The sequence below is a fragment of the Acinonyx jubatus genome, chromosome E1, assembly GCF_027475565.1.
Source record: "Acinonyx jubatus isolate Ajub_Pintada_27869175 chromosome E1, VMU_Ajub_asm_v1.0, whole genome shotgun sequence".
Taxonomy (NCBI): Eukaryota; Metazoa; Chordata; class Mammalia; order Carnivora; family Felidae; genus Acinonyx; species Acinonyx jubatus.
The window spans coordinates 2,572,298-2,591,085 of record NC_069397.1 but is presented as its reverse complement, the minus strand read 5'-3'; the positions used below and the strand labels follow the sequence as shown (position 1 = coordinate 2,591,085).

The following is an 18,788-nucleotide window of genomic DNA, read 5'->3' as shown; positions in this document are numbered from 1 at the left end:
CTCCCTCCTCTCCCCTCCTACTAACAAGGGAGCAGGCTCTAGGCCATGGGCTCTGACTGTGGCAGGTCCTTTCAGACGCCGCCAGGGCCCCTCCTGCGTTCCCCCTCGCTCAGCCAGCTGGCATCCTGCCCAGGAACCGGGGAAGCCATGCCCAGCTGCTGGCCTGGCCTGACCCCAGCACTTGGAGTGGGGAGACACAAGCTGGCAGCTCCCTAAGCCAGATGCTGAGAGGGGAGAGCCAAAGGTGGACACCTGGGTTCTCACACTAACACCCCGGGGCCCTCACATCCTTTTTGCCACGAGGGAGGCCTCTATTTATGTTTCCGCAGACGATCGCCAAGCCTCCTGTCACCCCAACACAGCCTTGGAGGAAAAGCAGTCCTCGCCAGTCATTTTCACGTCTTGCCCACAGGACCGCAGTGTCTGGCTCCTTCGTCACACCCTAACCCTACGAAAGTCTCCACAACTCCCTGAACATTCCTCCTCTTCCCAAGTAGCCTGGAACCCTCCCTCAGATCTATTTCCACACCCCTGCTCTCTTAGAGAACTCAGGGGCCCCACCCTTTGTCCCCTGGTCTCACCCTTAGTCTCCAAATTTAGTCCCATTCACACAGAAGCCGTGGGGGAGACCCAAACAAAGATAGGAGACAAAGACACACCCTGCACGTGCGTCCTCCAAGGCACCAGCACTCGAACATACTGGTGAGCGCAAATCCAGAGGACAGCCTGTACCTGCAAAGGGCTAGGTCCCTGGCTTTCTCCCCAGGCAGGGGCGGGGGGGGGGGGGGTGCTTCCCTGATGCTCCCCCGCTTCTTCATGACCCCTGCCAGTCTGGGGAAGACACTGATGGCCTCCCTCCCCCCTCCAGCAAGCACCAGCCTAACCAGCCAGACCTGTCCCAGCTGGGCCGAGGCAGCCATGCAGGAGGAAAGCCTGGGCCTGGGCCTGGGCCTGGCCCAGCCCCTTGCTCTAGGACACACAATCCTTCGTGGCACAAGGGCCAAGGGGAAATTAGCCACAATTAACAGGGCTTCCACTGCCTCAGGATCCCAACACCTCCTTCCTCAATGTCACTTGTCCTCAAAACATCCCGTGTCCCCCTGGTGCAGGGAGGCATTCTAGGACGGGGCTGGGGGCGGGGGGAGCCCGTAAAGGGCCCCGGGGGGCCGTGAAGTCCGCTTGCGGGCTGGAGTAGGAAGTCACCGAGCCGCCCTGCCCCGTGGCCACCTCGCCCTAACCCCCCCCCCCCAGACGTGGGTTAATGTGAACATGGAAACGGGAGGCCGCCGGGGCGGTGGCGAGGGCAGGCCAACTGGCTCCGCATCAGGGAAGAGGCCCCGGGCCGCCACCCGCCCCGCCGGGGATGGGGGCACCTGCCCCGGGACCTCGCCGCCAGTTCACCGCACTCCCCGCCCCGACAGGAGGCTCCCGGACTCGGGGGCGGGGGGGCGGGGGGGAGGACGGCGGCGGCGGGGAGAGGCGGGGAGCAACGGCGAGGAAAGGAAAGGGAGGGCAATAAAGCAAATCCAAGTCCCAACCTCGGTCTCAGCAGCCACTCAATGCTGGCCCGGCGCCCAGACTCTCCCACACCCCGGCTCCGAGCCCGGAGCGGGCGGGGGCGGAGGGCGGCGCGCGGCGGGGGCGGGGCCAGGCGCGCCAGGGAGGCGGGAGGGGGGAGGCGGGAGGAGCCAGGCCCCGGGCCGCGCCTCCCGCCCGCCCCGCTCCCCTCCTAATCTCGCCATCAATCTCTCACACATATATTTATTTTTTCTCAAATTCCCCTCCCTCCCCCACAACGCACCACCATAATAGGTCTGTTGCACATGCGTACTGCACGCAGGGGGTGGGTTTGTATTTTCAGACCTTTTGCAAAGAAACTACCAGAATTTTCCGCACCACCCACAATCACTCCCCACCCCCACCCCCACGGAATCACATCTATATATTATGTTATATTATTTCTCGAGACTTGCCAGAAGGGGGAGGGAGAAGAAATGAGTTTTTGGGCTTCCTGCTCCCTTCCCCCACCAACACGAGCGCTATTATTTTAGACGTTTAACAATGTAAGGAGCTGAGAGGGGGGAAGGGATCAAACTGGTCTTGGGTAAGAATGTAAAACAAAATGGTGAGAATCAAAGCAGGATGAAAAACAATAGACCTCGGATACATCCAAAGTCATATTCTGGAGAAGGCTGAGGGGGGGCGGCCGGCACAAATTTCCTTCGAGGAGGCTTCTTTTGCCCACACTTCAGGCAGACAGAAATAACGAGCGAACTAAAAATATTTTCCCCAAAGTTTTGCCTCAGAAAGTCATCTGGGGGGTGCATCTGGGTCACTCCTTTGACTCGGAGGGCTGGGAGGGGGAGGGTAACACAGCCCTGGGAGAGCGGGGAGGTGGGTTTGCACTGCAAATACAAATTAAAAAAAAAATTTTTTTTTTGACGTTTCTCCTCGGCTATTCAGAGAACTGACACAAAGACCCACCTCGACCTCAGATTCTTTCATGCTCCTCTCTCTCCCGTACCCAAATCCGGGATCAAAGACACCCAAATGCCACATTCCAAGTTCGCAGTACAAATAGGTGAGAGCCGCCAGTGCCCTAACACAACCTGACATCCTTCCTTTCCCTCTTCTTAGCTCGTCTGCTGTGTCCCAGGCGCCCCCCTCCCCACGACTCTTTATTCCTTTCCCCTCTTGCAAATCCCTGGGCTCTCTGGGGTAACTTTCTAAAAACTTTTCCCTTTTTCAGACAAGCCTGGGGTGGGGGAGGGTCCTGTTTCCATCAGACACGCATTCTCCTGCCCCCCCCCCGCCCCCCCCGCCAAGAAGGCACCCCACACTCCCTCAAAGCTTGTCTCAACTCAAGGGGAACATTTGCTACCTAAACCACGCAGATCAATATGACAGTTTTACAAAGAGCGTGATGTGAGACGTCTTGAAGTTTGGTGCATTTGTGCTTCATGTCACCCAGGGGCCTGGGGGTGTGGATGTCCCCTTTCATCCCCAAGCAGAAAATATGAACACCCTGAGGATGCTCCCCTATCCACAAGAAGATTAAAAATCAGTCCACTAGGAGGGTGGTCTGAGTGGGGCCACTGCTGTCTCCCCCCCCCCCCTCCATGCGACGCGGCAGTCTGTCCCTTCCACCACCGGTGGAAATGCCCAGAGCGAGCCGGGGGACTTATCCCGGGGGAGGGGTGCTGAGTGACGGTCAAGCTGCAGAACAGCTGGGTGGGCAGTTCACGCCCCCCAGCGTGATCAAGGTGCGGGTGGTTTCCGCGAGAGAGTGAGTGACAGTGAATGGCAGCCACGTGAGAGTCACAGCTGGGCAGCTCGGCCACCCCAGACTGCCGGGGTCACGCTGGGCACCCCCCCCCCCCCACCCCCCCCGCACTTGACACAAAAGAGCCCGGAGCAGACTGGAGATAGAGGGGGTGGAGTTGGGGGCATCTGGTTTCTCACGCACTCTCCCCTCGCTCCCCAATCTTAAAGGAGTGCTCTCCCTATGGCGAGCTGGGGGGGGTGGGGGGGCGGGAGAGGCGGTAGGCTCAGGTCTGACTCCAGGAAGTGGTCTGCCTGGAGTGTGGCCACCACCTGCCCCTGGTCGCCAGCCGCCCACAAACATTCACACGACCCCTCCCCCACGTGCCACCGCACGCCCCGGAGTTGGCGGGCGCTGAGGTCCCCGCAGGTGGGGGTCCGACGGACACCGACCCCCCCCATCCCCGTCTCCCCAACTCCTGGGGGGGGGTGGCACCACGGTCCGCTCCACAACACGCGGAGAGCCCCCGTTACCTCAGTGCCACCCCACTCCGGCCGGAGCTCGGGGGGCGCCCGCGCGGCCGCCCCTCCCCCACGCGCCCCTCCTCCACGCCGCCGTCCGGCCGCCAGGGTCTCCGCGGTCCCTCGCTCGGCCAGGGAGGGGGCCCTGGCTTCGCCGCGGCCGTTTCCTGCCTACCCCCTCCCCGCCGAGGGTAAAAAAAAAAAAATCTCCTCCTCCTCCTCCCCCGAAAGCCGCGACCGAGTGGCCCGGTCCGCGCGCGCAGCTCGCGCCCAGCGCTCTCCAGCCGGGGCGGCGGCGGAGACGGCGGCGGCGGCGGCGGCGGGCGGCGGCGGGCGGCGGGGGAGGGGTGCGGCGGGGGAGGGGAAGAGGCCTGGCCCCGCGGCCGCCCGCCGCCGCCGCCCGCCGCCGCCGCCCCGGCCCGCCCGGCCCGCCGCGGGGCCACGGGCCCGACACGGCGCCCCGGATTCGCCTCGGCTCGGCCGCGCGGTGGGTGCCTCGCCCCCGCCCGGCCTCGCGCGCCCGCGGCTCCCGCTCGGGCTGGGGGGCGGGTGGGGGGAGGCGGGAGTCGGGGCGGCCGCTTACCTGGCGGCGGGGGCGGCGGCGGCGGCGGCGGGGGCAGCGGCGGCGGCGGCGGCGGCGGCGGGAAGAGGTGGCAGCCGGGGGGGCTGTGGCGGTCGCGGCCCCGGTCGTGGCCCGGCCCGCGCCCGAGCACTCCCTCGTCGTCGTCCTCCTCGTAGTCCTCGTCGGCCGCCTCCACCTCCTCCTCCTCCTCGTCGCCCTCTTCTTCCTCCTCTTCTTCCTCCTCCGACACCACCATCTCCTCCTCCTCCTCCTCCTCGTCCCTCAGAGGGGAAGCCATCCTGTGGCTCTGGCCCCCCCACCACCCCCCCACCCACCGCCCGCCCGCCTCCCCCACCGCTACCACCACCACCTCCTCCTCCTCCTCCTCCTCCTCCTCCTCCTCCTCCTCGGCGGCGGCGTCCTCCTCCTCCTCCCCACCGCCTCCCCCAGCCCCCCAAACCCCCGGGCCACCCCCCTCCAGACCCCCCCTCGGGGCCGCCGGCTCACGAGGGGGGCCGAACCACCCCCAAAAATTGTCTTGGAAAAAATTGAGAGACTTTCGCCCCCCTCCCCTTCCTCCCAAGAGAACAAGAAAGGGGGATTAAAAAAAAAAAAAATATATATATATATATATATATATATATATATAAAAGTTTTCGACTTCTCTCGGCCCCCCTCTCCGTTGCTTTAAATATATTTAAATTCTGAGGGGGGCGCTCAGAAATATTTCTCAGAGCTGAGGCACTAAGATGGCCGCCTTGAAATTATTTTTTAAAACAACCCCCCCCCCAGCACCGCCACCCCCTCCATGAAGAAAGGGAGAGGGGGGAAAAATCCCCTTTTAAAACAAAATGGCTGGCTTAATATTTCATTTTTCGCCCCCCCATTCTCCTCCCTGTTACACCCCCATCTCCAAGCCCTTACCCAGAAACCCACAAATTTCTCCCTTTTTTCATAACTGATTAGTGCACAGATTAATAGAGATATTTTCCTTGTGTACTGTGTGTGTGAGAGTGTGTGTGTGCGCGCGCGTGTGTGTGTGTGTGTGTGTGCGCGCGCGCGCGCGCGCGCGCGCCCGTTGGGGGGGCATGAAGGATTTCTGCATAAAACAAAAATGGCTGCTCTTTCTAACTCCCCCCCCTATAAAAAATATTTGAGGGGGGGCATTAATCAGTACTCATGCTCAGTCTGACATCAGCATAAATTGTTAAAGGTTAACTAGTTAGATACTAGTCCAACTAGATTTAAATATTTTTCTTTTCTTTACTAGTCTCTTCCTCCCCACCTCCCTTCTCTTAAAGAAAAGCTTTTTTTTTTTTTTCTGAATACTTCAGAAGGGAGTGGTTTGATGTGAAGGGTTTTTTTTTTTTTTCCCCTTCAGGCATTGAAAAGGAAAAGATGAAATATATGTTTATATATAACTGTGTTTCTCCATACCTCACTGAAGTCAAAACGCATTTAATTGTGTACGTGTCTTTCAAGTGAGGAGCGGTACTGGATTTTTTCCCCCTTTCTTTTAAAAAAAGTGATAGAAATCCCAGTGACTTTGAGGGGGGGGGGAGAGATATGAATAGATCTGATGATTGAGTTTTTTTTTTTTTTTTTTTCAAAGGAGTCCATGTTTGATTCTCCCCTTTGCCCAGCCTTTTCGGTGATTTATAATTGTTGTAAATTTTATCTGCACTCTTTGCTGCTTTACCTCCCCCTCCCCCTCCCCCAACTGCTCGACTCTTAAAATTCGTCTGACTTGGGAAATTAATTTAGGGGTTGGTAGAACAGATTTTAAGAATAAGGGGGGAAAGAGTCAAGTCTGAGAATTGTGAAATTGTTTTCTCTTTTTCTCGCGTTGCAGTGTACCTCCCTTCCTCCGTGATCTCCGACGCTGGTAAAGTGGAAGGAACTCGGGTACCCTGCCACAGAAAAGTACTGGGACTGAGCAAGAGAAAGAGGTAGGGGTTACCCTCACGTCTCCCTGTGACTCGGTTGGCCCAGGATTTCCCACTGTACCCCAGTGGCTTCGGGGGATCAGGTGGGAGCCTGAAAAGGAGTCCCCCAAAGTAGCTGCCTCATCCAGAGACTGGATCAGAGAAGTCCTGGGACTTGCCCGTTGAGCAGTGCTTGCGGAAGGAGGCACAGTGGTTCCGTTCTACCCTTTTTTTGTTTGTTTCTTCTGGTCGCCTTTCCGAACTCCACCTCCCTCCCGCTCTCTCTATCGCACTCTGCCCCTTCCTTGAGGCCCACCCCATGCCCCTGGCACAGAGGGATAGTTTCTCTCCTGGGTTATTTCTCTCCCCCTGGAGCCACCCAGCAGCCCCCCACAGTGTTCAGGAGCACCTTACGAGGGAGGGGTAGGTAGGCAGCAAGGGGGACAGGATTCAGGACGGGGAATACCCTGCCAGTTTTTGCTTGGGAGGCTGAAACATTCTTTATTGACATACACCCCCCTCCCCGGACACACACACTAATGCACTAGACTGAGCATTGATTTCCAGCCTTCTCTGAACCCGGCCTTTGGAATCCTCTCGTCTCCGCTCTTGTATCATCCCCGTGCCCGGGTCTGACTGCTGTCCCTCTTCTGTTCCATTTTGTTCCATCCCTTCCCTCGGTGTCTTTGTGCGAGTCCGTGTGGGTGTCCCCCTTTCTGTGTGTGGGCCTCTCTGTGTGTGTCTGTGTTTTCTCTCCAAGACTGATTCTCTCGTCCCTCTGGCCGCTCAGGCTGTTCTACCTCGAAGTGACTTTCCAGCCCTGTCTTGTTTCTGTTTACTTCTCTCTTCCCCGCGTGTGCCTGCCTCCCTCCTCTTTCTGGTCCGTGTGTGTGTGCGCGCGCGCGCGCGCATGTGTGTGTGTGAAGAGTGTCCCCACGTGTATGTGGACAGCCCCGCACATCATGTGCGCCACAGTCCCCCAGCCTCGGTGCCCTCTCCCCCTGCGCCGAGCGCCTCCGCCTGCCCTCATGTGCCCATGAGCTGCAGGTGTGGATCTCCGGCCACACGTCCGTCACCCTCTCGTGTGCTTTGCAGACAGATCTGTTCATTCGCTCCATTCTCCCTCTTGTCCGTGTCCCCTCTGCTGTCTTTGCTTCCACCTGCCCCTCTACCTGCTTGCTCCTGCTCTGGTGTCTGCCTGCCCGCCTGTCTGCTCCTCCCCGACTGGCTGGCAGCCTCTTCCTCTCTCTGGTTGTCTGTCTGCTTCTCTGGCTGTTTGCCCACCCCTCTCTCTCTCTCTCTCTCTCTCTCTAGCCATCTGTCTCCCCGCCTGCCTGTCTCTGTCACTTTTTTAGCCCTCGTCTCTTGGTTTGTCTACCTTCCAGGCCCTGCCGTGGCTCCCTATCTCGGTTTGCCTCTTATCTCCTACTTGTTCCCGTCTTATTTATGCCTGTTAAGTTCATGATTTTTCCTTGCCGCCCTTTATGTCTGTCTGCTTGCCTGTCTACCCCGGTCGCCTGCTGCCATCCCACTGGTTAATGCTTGTATCTTTTCAGTCTGACTGCACGTCGGCTTCCTCCCCCTTGGCTTCCTCAATACCAGCAGTATCAGCATCCCGTCAATGGCGGTGGTCGCTCTTCCCCGCACCTGTCAGTGACCCCCCAGGCCCCAAAGCCTTACCTGCCTTCTTGCCATACCCCACCCCCTCCAACCCTACCTTTTCTCGCTTCTCACCCTCCTGCCGGCCATCCCTTTCCCTTCGTGTATTTCTGGTCCCTCAGAGCGTCTGCCTGCCTTCTGGCCCGGCTGTCTGCCTGCCTGCCTCTTGGCTGTCCACATCTCCGCTCATTTTCTCTTTTCTCGTCTTCTCTCGTCACTCAACTTTTTAAATTTTTATTGATTTTTAAGGTGTATTTATTTCTTTTGAGAGAGTTAAGTGAGCAGGGGAGGAGCAGAGACAGAGAGAGAGAGAGAATCCCAAGCAGGCTCCGCGCCGTCAGCGCAGAGCCCGACGCGGGGCTCGAACCCACGAACAGGGAGATCATGACCGGAGCTGAAATCGGGAGTCGGAGACTTAACCACCTGAGCCACCCGGGCGCCCCCACTTTTGAGTAGATGGTACACACGTGCACGCACACACACGTACAGAATTTTTCGAGGGCTAGAAGTACCCTGTGGAGAGGAAGCCTCCCTCCTGTCCCTCTCCCCTGGGCCCTGCTCCTCTCCCTGAGGCCGGCTTCACTACTCTTCATTTCTTGGACGTTGTTCCAGAGAAGGGGCTACACGTCTACAAGTCTCCTCGCTTTGGGCCGCACTCCTTCCTCCTCCTCTCCCAGTTCTGCTGGATGCTTCTTTCTCTGTCAGTCTGTCCATAGGCCTTCCTGTCTCACCTGGCTTGCCACCTCTTGTTCCTTATCTTTTTGAGTCTGCTCTCGGGCACCTGTCTTTTTTTTTTAATTTTTTTTTTCAACGTTTATTTATTTTTGGGACAGAGAGAGACAGAGCATGAACGGGGGAGGGGCAGAGAGAGAGGGAGACACAGAATCGGAAACAGGCTCCAGGCTCTGAGCCATCAGCCCAGAGCCTGACGCGGGGCTCGAACTCACGGACCGCGAGATCGTGACCTGGCTGAAGTCGGACGCTTAACCGACTGCGCCACCCAGGCGCCCCGGCACCTGTCTTTTTGATCGGTCGCTAGAAGCACGCTTTTCCTGCCAGTGCGGCACGCTCTGGAAGGGCCCGCTCCCCCCAAGGGCCCTCGTCTGCATGCCAGGCTATCTGGGAGAGGGCACAGCTCCCCGGCCCTTCATCACCGACCATGGATTAAGCAAGAAAAAAACGGGGAAGCACCCACAGGTGCACGCACGGGTCCAGTTAGTCAGCACAGGCTCCTGTGCATGGGGGCCTGCTCTGCCTTCCCCCCAAGTCTTTACAGGCATGTGACTCTAGATCCTTCTAGGCCCAGCAGCACCCTCAGGCTGTTGACTTCGGCCCGTCCAAGGAGTCTGTCTTCCTCTAGTCTAAGAAATTGCTTCTCACAAAAACTTTTCTCCCTCTTGTTCCTTCCTTGGGCTCCTCTCCCCCGCCACCTCCGAGATGGTGATGCTAACTCCTGGGACGGGGGGGGGGGGGGGGGGGGGGGGGGGGGGGGAAACAAAGGCACAGGCTCCATCCAGGCCCCTTCGGAAAGACCGTGGTGAAACTTTTACTGAGAATGCACTATTCTTCCCTGTCTGCTTTTTCACTGCCTGGACTCCTGATTTTAACTCTTTCGGCCTCCGTGTCCACGTCTCTCCCCTCTTCCCCTCCCTCCATCTCTCACCTCTCTTTTCTCGGTTCTGTCTTTCCTCCTAAGTGTCTGTCTTGGGCTGCCTTCTAGCCTCCTTCTGATTGGCCACCTTCCCTCTCTTCTGTCTGATTGGCCTGCGTCCCTCCATCACCCCATCTGTCTGCTGGGTTCTCCCTGTCTGCCCGCAGTAATGTATGTGACCGCACTTTCTCAGCCACAGAGCCCGGTGTGGCATGGAACGCCGTTTCCCACATCGTTCTCCCGCTTTCCTTATTGTTTTCTTCCTTTCTTGCTCGGCTTTCTCCCTCTCTTTCCATGCCTGCCGGCCTGCCTGGTGCTCTCTCCCGCCTCTCTGTCACTCATTCTCCTTTCTGTCCTTGCCAGCCTGTCTGTCTGCCATCGTCTGTCTACACCACTCTCGTGTCTCTCCTGCGTTTTCAGGCTCCTCTCTTTCTCTTATCTGTCTGTTCTGTCCGTCCGTACCTGTCTGTTCTGTCTGTACCTGTCTGTTCTGTCTGTCTGTAGGCTCTGTGCCTGTATGTCTCACTGTCTCTGGGCTGCTAGTCGCTTTCAAAGTGGACACCACTTCCCTGCCTTTTTCTATCTTTCTGTGCTTCAAAAAATAAAAACCAAATACAAAGTTAAGGTGCCATATGACTAACTAATTGGCAGAGGAGAGGGGTCCCTGTTTTTAATGAGAAGACCATTGAGGTGAGAAAAAGGACCTTAGGCACGCAGCCTGTCCAATGCAAACCAGAATTGGAGGGCCCCCTCCCTGAGAAAGAACTAGAAGAAAATTGTAAGGGACTCCTAAGCCATAAGAAGATTATTTCTTTAAAGCCAAAGCAAGAAACTTACCCAATGCAAGTGTTTCTAGTTTTGTTTTTTGTTTTCTGTTTTTCTTTTTTTGGTTCATAGAAAGTTATCAGCCCTTCCCCCAGAAAAACAGTATACAGCTGACCCTTGAGCAACGTGGGTTTGAACTGTGCGGGTCCACTTATATGTACATTTTTTAATTATTTTTTTTAATATTTATTTTTGAGAGAGAGAGACAGACAGACAGAGGGCGAGTGGGGGAGGGTCAGAAAGAGGGAGACAGAGACTCCGAAGCAGGCTCCAGGGTCTGCGCTGTGAGCACAGAGCTGGATGCGGGCTTAAACCCACGAACTGTGAGATCATGACCTGAGCGGAAGTCGGACGCTTAACTGACTGAGCCACCCAGGCGCCCCTGGATTTTTTCAATAAGTATATCAAAGATATTTTGGAGATGTGGGATCATTTGAGAAAACTTGGGGATGCACTGCATGGCCTAGAAACATCGACAAAATTAAGAAAAGGGCATTAGATGAATGCACAAAATACACGTAGCTATTAGTGTATTTTATCATCTCCTACCTTAAAATATTACACAAATCTATTTTTGAAAGTTCAAACTTATGCACAAAAACACTTAGAGACCATATGTCACGTTTTCATTTTTGACGCCCAGTATTTAGTCCCGTGCATTGACGCAGGGACTGACAGATGATTCATCTTGTAAACAGGCGACGTAAACTTACGGTACTGATCAAGGCAGTACGCGACTGTAAACGTATTTTCCTTATGATTTTCTTAATACCATTGTATTTTCTCACCACCTTATAGTAAGAACACAGTATATGACACACAGATAAAACATGGCTAATCAGCCGTTAATGGTAGCAGCAAGGCTTCTGGTCAACCGTAGGCTATTGGTAGTTATGTTACGGGGAGGCAAAAGTCGTACACGGATTTCCTACAGCACGAAGGGTCAGCGCCCCTGACCTTCATGCTCCAGGATCAGCTGGTGTATGCAAAATACCACATATGTTTTCGCAGTGTTACAAACACCCTGAGATCTGTGGACCCCAGGTTACAACTCTGACGTAGGGAACCAGTGACAGTGATTGGTAGAGCACGGACGTGCGCTCGTGGAACAGGCAGGTCAAAGGACTGAAAAAGCGCTTTGCCATCTGTGATTTCCCACTCAAGGAAATGTTAAAGAGGGTCCTAATTGTCTTTTGAAATATATAGATTGGTGATAATAATGGAAGTCATGGAAGTACTGAGGATATCCTAGACTTAATCATGGAATTTTAGAGAGAAGATCATCTAAACCAGTGGCTTCCAAATGGCTAAGTAAGGTTGCCACCTGCCCTTTGCTGAGAAGATCTGTCCTTTGTTTTGAGATTATACATTTTTTTTAAGTTTATTTATTTATTTTGAGAGAGACAGAGCACGACTGGGGGAAGGACAGAGAAGGAGGTGGGGAGAGAATCCCAAGTAGGCTCCACAGCATCAGCAGGGAGCCCAATACAGGGCTGGATCCCACAAACTGTGAGACCACGACCTGAGCTGAAACTAAGAGTCGGACACTCAATTGACTGAACCACCCAGGTGCCCTGAGATAATACATTTCATGTATATAGTTCATATCTATATATATATGAAATATATATATATGAAATATATATATATGAAATGTATATATATATATATGAAATGTATATATATACACATATATATACACACACACATATATATAATTTTATATACATTTTATATATGTAATATACTATATAGTATACTATTAATACATATACTAACATATGTATTAATAGGTTACATATATGCATGCTTATGTATTTAATTATAAATTTGTTAAAAATGTCCTTTCTAATGGAAGGAGGTCCATAATAGATTTTATGAAGGCAGAGAAAGGGAATGACTTTTCATACTTCTGTACAACTGGAGAATTTTTCAACATGTACTTGTTTTATAATCCAAAACATTTTAAATATCTGTCTTGAATAATGGTGATGGGCATATATTTGTTGTTGTCATTGATGTGTTTAGGACAATAAAAAGTCAGCAACTCCATGTTGATCACTAACTTTTTTGTTTTATTTTTACATTTTTTCTGGTTATTGAAATCCAAAAGTCTGGGATCTATAGCTTAAAATTTTTTTTTTAACATTTATTTATTTTTGGAGAGAGAGCGCACGCGCAAGTTGGGGAGGGGCGGAGAGAGAAGGAGACACAGAATCCAAAGCAGGCTCCAGGCCCCGAGCTGTCAGTGCAGAGCCCTATGTGGGGCTCAAACCCATGAACCACGAGATGGTGACCTGAGCCGAAGTTGATGCTCAGCCGACTGAGCCACCCAGGCGCCCTTGGGACCTACAGCTTTAATCTAACCTCTTGATTTGGCAAAGAAAGAAACTTCAGTTCTTAATGTATCCTATTCATGATGTGCCCTACTTGCCGACCACCTACACTGTTACATGCGGGCTATTTTCCTTCAAGCCAGTTCACTTTTAAGTTAAACAGATGTCCTTTAAATTTTTTCTATTATTTATTATTACTATTATTATTTTTAGTAATCTCTGTACCCAACGTGGGGCTCCCAACTCGCAACCCCAAGATCACAAGTCATGTGCTTTTCCAACCAAGCCAGCCAGGCGCTGCAAACAAATACCCTTTAAAAAGTAAATTTCAGGGGTGCCTGGGTGGCTCGGTCGGTTAAGCGTCCGACTTCGGCTCAGGTCACGATTTCACGGTCCGTGAGTTCGAGCCCCGCGTCGGGCTCTGTGCTGACAGCTCAGAGCCTGGAGCCTGTTTCAGATTCTGTGTCTCCCTCTCTCTCTCTGCCCCTCCCTGTTCATGCTCTGTCTCTCTGTCTCAAAAATAAATAAACGTTAAAAAAAATAAATAAAGTAAATTTCATATTACTGAGAAATAATAATATCTATAAATCCTTGATTCGATGGGGTAATCACTTCCTAACTTAGTTTAAAATACAAGTCATTATTGAAACAAAAATCAGGGAAAATAACAGCATCTTGCCCGCTACCGATGGTGTAGGTACCATATTTTAGGAAACATCGCTTCCCTCTAATTTTGTAGGTGCAGAAACGGGGCCCAGATGTTGAAAGGAGTGCCTAGGATCAAGTTGGTTGGTAGGGACGGAACCAGGACTTGAGCCTATCTTCCAATTCCTAGTCTGGTGTTCTTTCTACTATATACGAGACGAGACGACGTCAAGGCCAATGAGATGCCCTTGGGTTTTAAAGGAGCTAATACGTGAAAGTGATGGCCACGTATATGACTTACTACCTGTTACAACTGTACCAGAACTGGCAATAGTCCATTCAGTTGTATCTAGTACACTTTTGTGCTGCTGCCGCCGCTACTTTCCCCCACCTCCTCCCCCTCCCCCTCCATAATGTGTCTGCCCAACGCGGGACTCAAACTCATGATGCTGACTCCCGACTGAGCCAGCCAGCTGCCCCTCTAGGACACTTGCAAAGTTACATGTTGTCTGACACAGAATTCCACCTCCTGCCATCTACCCTGAGAAACAGTCCTCGCACTTGGATGTGTATAAGGTCAAGCATGCAGACATATTCATTACAGCCTTGCTTAGAATAGCAAAACATTGGAGATGCCCCAGATCTCCAACAGTGAGGACCAGCTAAGTCAATTAAGAAATATGAGAAAACGGCAATTAAGAAATTAAGAAAACGGGGTGTCCGGGTGGCTCAGTCGGTTAAGCGTCCGACTTCGGCTCAGATCATGATCTCGCAGTTTGTGAGTTCAAGCCCTGCGTCAGACTCTGTGCTGACAGCCTGCTTCGGATTCTGTCTCCTTCTCTCTCTGCCCCTCCCCCACTTGTGCTCTGTCTCTATCAAAAATAAATAAATGTAAAAAATTAAAAAAAAAAAGAAATTAAGAAAACGATTTACATCTATGTGGTAAGATTCTTTACTACTGAATGGCAAAAAGCAAGCTGCAGAACTATATATACATTATCATTTAGTTTATGTTCAAAGAAACAACATGCTGTATGTTTCTACAGATACGTTTCTATCTATCTGTCATCTATCTATCTAACCTATCTATAAATGCCTTTAAAAATTCTGGACAGGGGCACCTGGGTGGCTCATTCAGTTGAGCATCTGACTTCAGCTCAGGTCATGATCTCACCGTTTGTGGGTTCGAGCTCCGCGTCGGGCTCTGTGCTGACAGCTCAGAGTCTGGAGCCCGCTTCAGATTCTGTGTCTCCCTCTCTCTCTGCCCCTCCCCTGCTTGCACTCTGTCTCTCAAGAAATAAATGTTAAAAAAATTTTTTTTTAATTCTGGACGAATCAAATAGGGAATAGTGGCCACTTTTGGGAAAGAGTAGTCAAGGGGGATATTTACCTCTATTTAGAATTCTGAACTTTTAGGGATGCCTGGGTGGCTCAGTTCGTTAAGTGACTGACTTCGGCTCAAGTCATGATCTCACAGTTCGTGAGTTCGAGCCCTGCGTTGGGCTCTGTGCTGACAGCTCAGAGCCTGGAGCCTACTTCAGATTCTGTGTCTCCCCCTCTCTCTGACCCTCCCTTGCTCATGCTCTGTGTCTCTCTGTCTCTCAATAATAAATAAATATTTAAGAAAAAAATTTTTTAAAGAATTCTGAACTTTTACAGTGAGAAAATATCTATTGTTTGTGGAAACAAATTTAAGTAGCCTCGTGATCACCTTAGCAAATAAAACCAAATGACTTAAAAAGTAGTATGATTTCTGTAAAGAAATTATTCTTCACTAATCTAGTTTTTTGAGGAGAAAAATACATAAGCAAAGTATAATCAGCAGATGTAATGGAAGCTAAACTTTTGAAAACATTAGTGCAGTTCTAGTTTAAAAACTAACTGAGGTAGAGGCACCTGGGGGGCTCAGTCGGTGAAGCGTCCGACTTCGGCTCAGGTCATGGTCTCATGGTCCGTGAGTTCGAGCCCCGTGTCGGGCTGTGTGCTGACAGCTGAGCCTGGAGCCTGCTTTAGATTCTATGTCTCCCTCTCTCCCTGCCCCTCCCCTCTTCATGCTCTCTCTCTCTCTCTCTCTCTCTCAAAACTAAACAAACATGAAAAAATTAAGAAAAAAACTAATTGGGGTACAAAGAGAAGAAAGGAAAGGTATAGAAAAACATATTTATAATGATAGCATTGATGAAAGAAAAAAATATGTAAATATCTGGGGAATATTCCTGGAAGAATATACGAGAAACTGTAGTAGTTACACTGGAAAGCTTATTTTTTCACAGTACATCTTTTAAAGCAGCCTGGAAATTTTTTAGTGACCAAAGGATCAGCGAGGTGGAGGGAGGAGAGACCTTTGAGATCGAAACACTAATCAACAATATGCGGTCGTGATAATTGCTATGGGCTATAAAATCTGAGAATTCAGAGAAGAAAGATCTTGGTAGGGAGAGGGGGATCACTGAAGAACTTTCGTGTGTAGTTGTATTTGAAGTAGGCCCCAAAAGATCACTAAAATTTGGAGCAGATAGAGGGAAGAAGGGCGGTCTATGTTGATTGAGAAAGTACTTAGCAAGTAGTATGTTGACCCCATCAGGCTGGGGGGGGGGGGGGGGTAAGTTCATGGTAGAAAGTTCTAGTAGGTGTTGGTACCTCTTTAAACAGTAAGAATGGTTAGCACATCAAGTGAAGAGTAGAGGCCAGAACTTGGGGGTACTTTGAAGAATGGGCAGGGGAGAAGAGAAGCCAAAGGAAGAAACAGAAGTTGTTAGAGTGGTAGGTGCACCAGATAGTGTTATCGTGGAACAAGGAGACAGCTTCTGGAAAGAAGCATGACCAGTATCGCCAGGTGCTTCCTGGAGGGCAAGAAGATCGCCGACCGATCCTCAAAACATGAACTACAGAGTTACCGTACGACCCAGCAATTTCAATCTTAGGTGTACACCCAGGAGAATTGAAATGTGTGTCCCCACCACAACTTGTATGTGAATCTTCGTGGGAGCATTATTCTTCATAACCCCAAAGTGTAAACAACCCAGATGCCCATCAGCCGATGAATGGATAAGCAAAGGGCAGTGTATCCATACGGTAGAATATTATTCAGCCATAAAAAGGAGTGAGGTAGGGATAAACACGACAACATGGAAGAACTTAGCCGACATCATGCTGAGTGCAAGAAACTAGATATGGAAGGCCACATATTGTATGATTCTACTTACATGAAATGCCCAGAATAGATCAATTCACAGAGACAGGAAACAGATTAGTGATTGACCAGAATTTGAGGGGAAAAGAAATGGGGAAATGACTGCCAGTGGGTATGAGATTTCTTTTTGCACATGATGAAAATGTTCTGGAATTAGTAGTGGTGACAACCATGCAATCTTGTAAACATTATACTGAGAGCTTCTGACCTGTACACTTTGAAATCATGAATTTTAGGGGAGCCTGGGTGGCTCAGTTGGTTAACTGTCCAACTTCAGCTCAGGTCACGACGTCACAGTTCGTGAGTTTGAGCCCCACATCGAGCTCTGTGCTGACAGCTCGGAGCCTGGAGCCTGCTTCGGATTCTGTCTCTCTCTCTCAAAAACATTAAAAAATGTTTTTCAAAAGAAATCATGAATTTTATGGGTGAATTTTTAGAAACCATTAAAATGTTATGGAGGTTTTTAAAATTTTTACCTATTATTGAGAACTATTTCATAAGTTCAAAAGAAGATCAGACAAGGCTTTAAAAAATATGACTATTGTTATGTTTACTAAACCAGATGATGGACACACGTGTTCATTGTAATATTTTTTGTGGTTGATGTTATGTTACATCAACCTTTTGAATTTACGAAACGAACAAAGAGAGTATGCAGGTGTCCACAGCCCTCCTTCAACTTTTCTGTAGGTTTGAAAATTTTCCTATTTTTCCAATTAGGTGGAAGGGAACTAATCGCAAAGAAAAAGCAAGGAAATAATGACATAAAATTCAGGATACCGGGTGAGTCGAGGTGAGAAGGAAACCAACAGAAAAGTTGAAAGAGTGCTGTGGACCCCCGTGTACTCTTTTTTGTTTTTTAAGTTTTAATTTAAATTCCAGGATAGCGTGATATTAACTTCAGGTGTGCGGTACAGTCGTTCAACACTTCCGTACATCACCCTGTGCTCGTCACAATTGCATTCCTTAACCCCCATCACCCCTTTCACACACACCCCCATCCCTCTCCCCTGTGGGAACCACCAGTGTGTTCTCTATAGTTAAGCGTGTGTTTCCCGGTTTGCCTCTCTTTTTCCCCTTTGCTCATTTGTTTTTGTTTTTTTTAATTCCACATAGGAGTGAAACCATACGGTATTTGTCTTTCTCTGACTGACTTATTTTGCTTAGCATAATACTTTCTAGCCCCATCCATTTCATTGCCAGTGGGAAGATTTCCTTCTTTTTTATGGCTGAGTAATATTCCATTGTATCTACAATGTACCACATCTTCTTTTTAAATTTTTTTTTAATGTTTATTTATTTTTGAGACAGAGAGAGACAGAGCATGAACGGGGAAGGGTCAGAGAGAGGGAGACACAGAATCTGAAACGGGCTCCAGGCTCTGAGCTGTCAGCCCAGAGCCGGACGCGGGGCTCGAACTCACGGACCGCGAGATCGTGACTTGAGCTGAAGTCGGACGCTTAACCGACTGAGCCACCCAGGCACCCCTGTACCACATCTTCTTTCCCCATTCAACAGTCGATGGGCACTTGGGTTGCTTCCATAGTTTGGCTATTGTAGACAATGCTGCTCTAAACTTCGGGGTATTGGATTCCTTTGAATTAGCATTTTTGTATTCTTTGGGTAAATACCTAGCAGTGCAATTGCTGGATGGTAGGGTAGTTCTATTTTTAACTTTCTGAGGAACCTTCATACTGTTTTCCAGAGTGGCTGAATCAGTGTGCGCACCCACCAACAGCGCATGAGGGTTCCCCTTTTTCCAGACCCTTGCCAACACCCGTCATTTCTTGTGTTGTTGATACCTGTATACTCTTCTAGATTTGGTGATTGTTAAGCTTTTTCCACATTGACAAAATGGCACGAGCAAATGCTTATGATCTAATTTCTTTTTGTTTTTTGTTTGGTTGGGGTTTTTTTCAGGTGTACATTTTGAGTTTTTACATACGCGTAGTCTTGTATGAACACCAGCCAGGTAAAGATATAAAATACGTCAAGCACCAGCACCAGTCGGTTAAGTGTCCAACTTCAGCTCAGGTCATGATCTCATGGTTTGTGAGTTCGAGCCCCACATCAGGCTCTGTGCTGACAGCTCGGAGCCTGGAGCCTGCTTCCGATTCTGTGTCTCCCTCTCTCTCGGCCCTCCCCCACTCGTGCTCTGTCTCTCTCTCTCTCTCTCTCAAAAACAAACATTAAAAAAATTTTTTTAATA

At 50.7% G+C, this 18,788-nt stretch overlaps 1 protein-coding gene and 1 long non-coding RNA gene across 21 annotated transcripts in view; one reads left to right on the top strand and one right to left on the bottom strand.

Annotated features, from left to right (window-relative positions):
• CHD3 (chromodomain helicase DNA binding protein 3) overlaps positions 1–4,658 on the bottom strand; it is a 25,471-nt gene extending 20,813 nt beyond the window's left edge. For all 18 annotated transcript variants that reach the window (XM_053211998.1, XM_053212010.1, XM_053212007.1 and 15 more), the window contains exon 1: positions 4,367–4,658. In XM_053211998.1, the coding sequence (XP_053067973.1) occupies positions 4,367–4,643 (277 nt within the window). In that variant the 5' untranslated portion in view covers positions 4,644–4,658. The remainder of the gene's footprint in view (positions 1–4,366) is intronic.
• On the top strand, positions 4,124–18,788 carry LOC106972508 (uncharacterized). 3 transcript variants are annotated; one of them, XR_008294113.1, is made up of 3 exons: positions 4,124–4,270; positions 6,198–6,294; positions 18,500–18,788. It is a non-coding gene; the product is annotated as an uncharacterized LOC106972508 (long non-coding RNA). The 3 variants fall into 3 exon arrangements; XR_008294115.1 differs by lacking the exon at positions 18,500–18,788 and adding an exon at positions 16,816–18,493; XR_008294114.1 differs by lacking the exon at positions 18,500–18,788 and adding an exon at positions 11,417–11,999.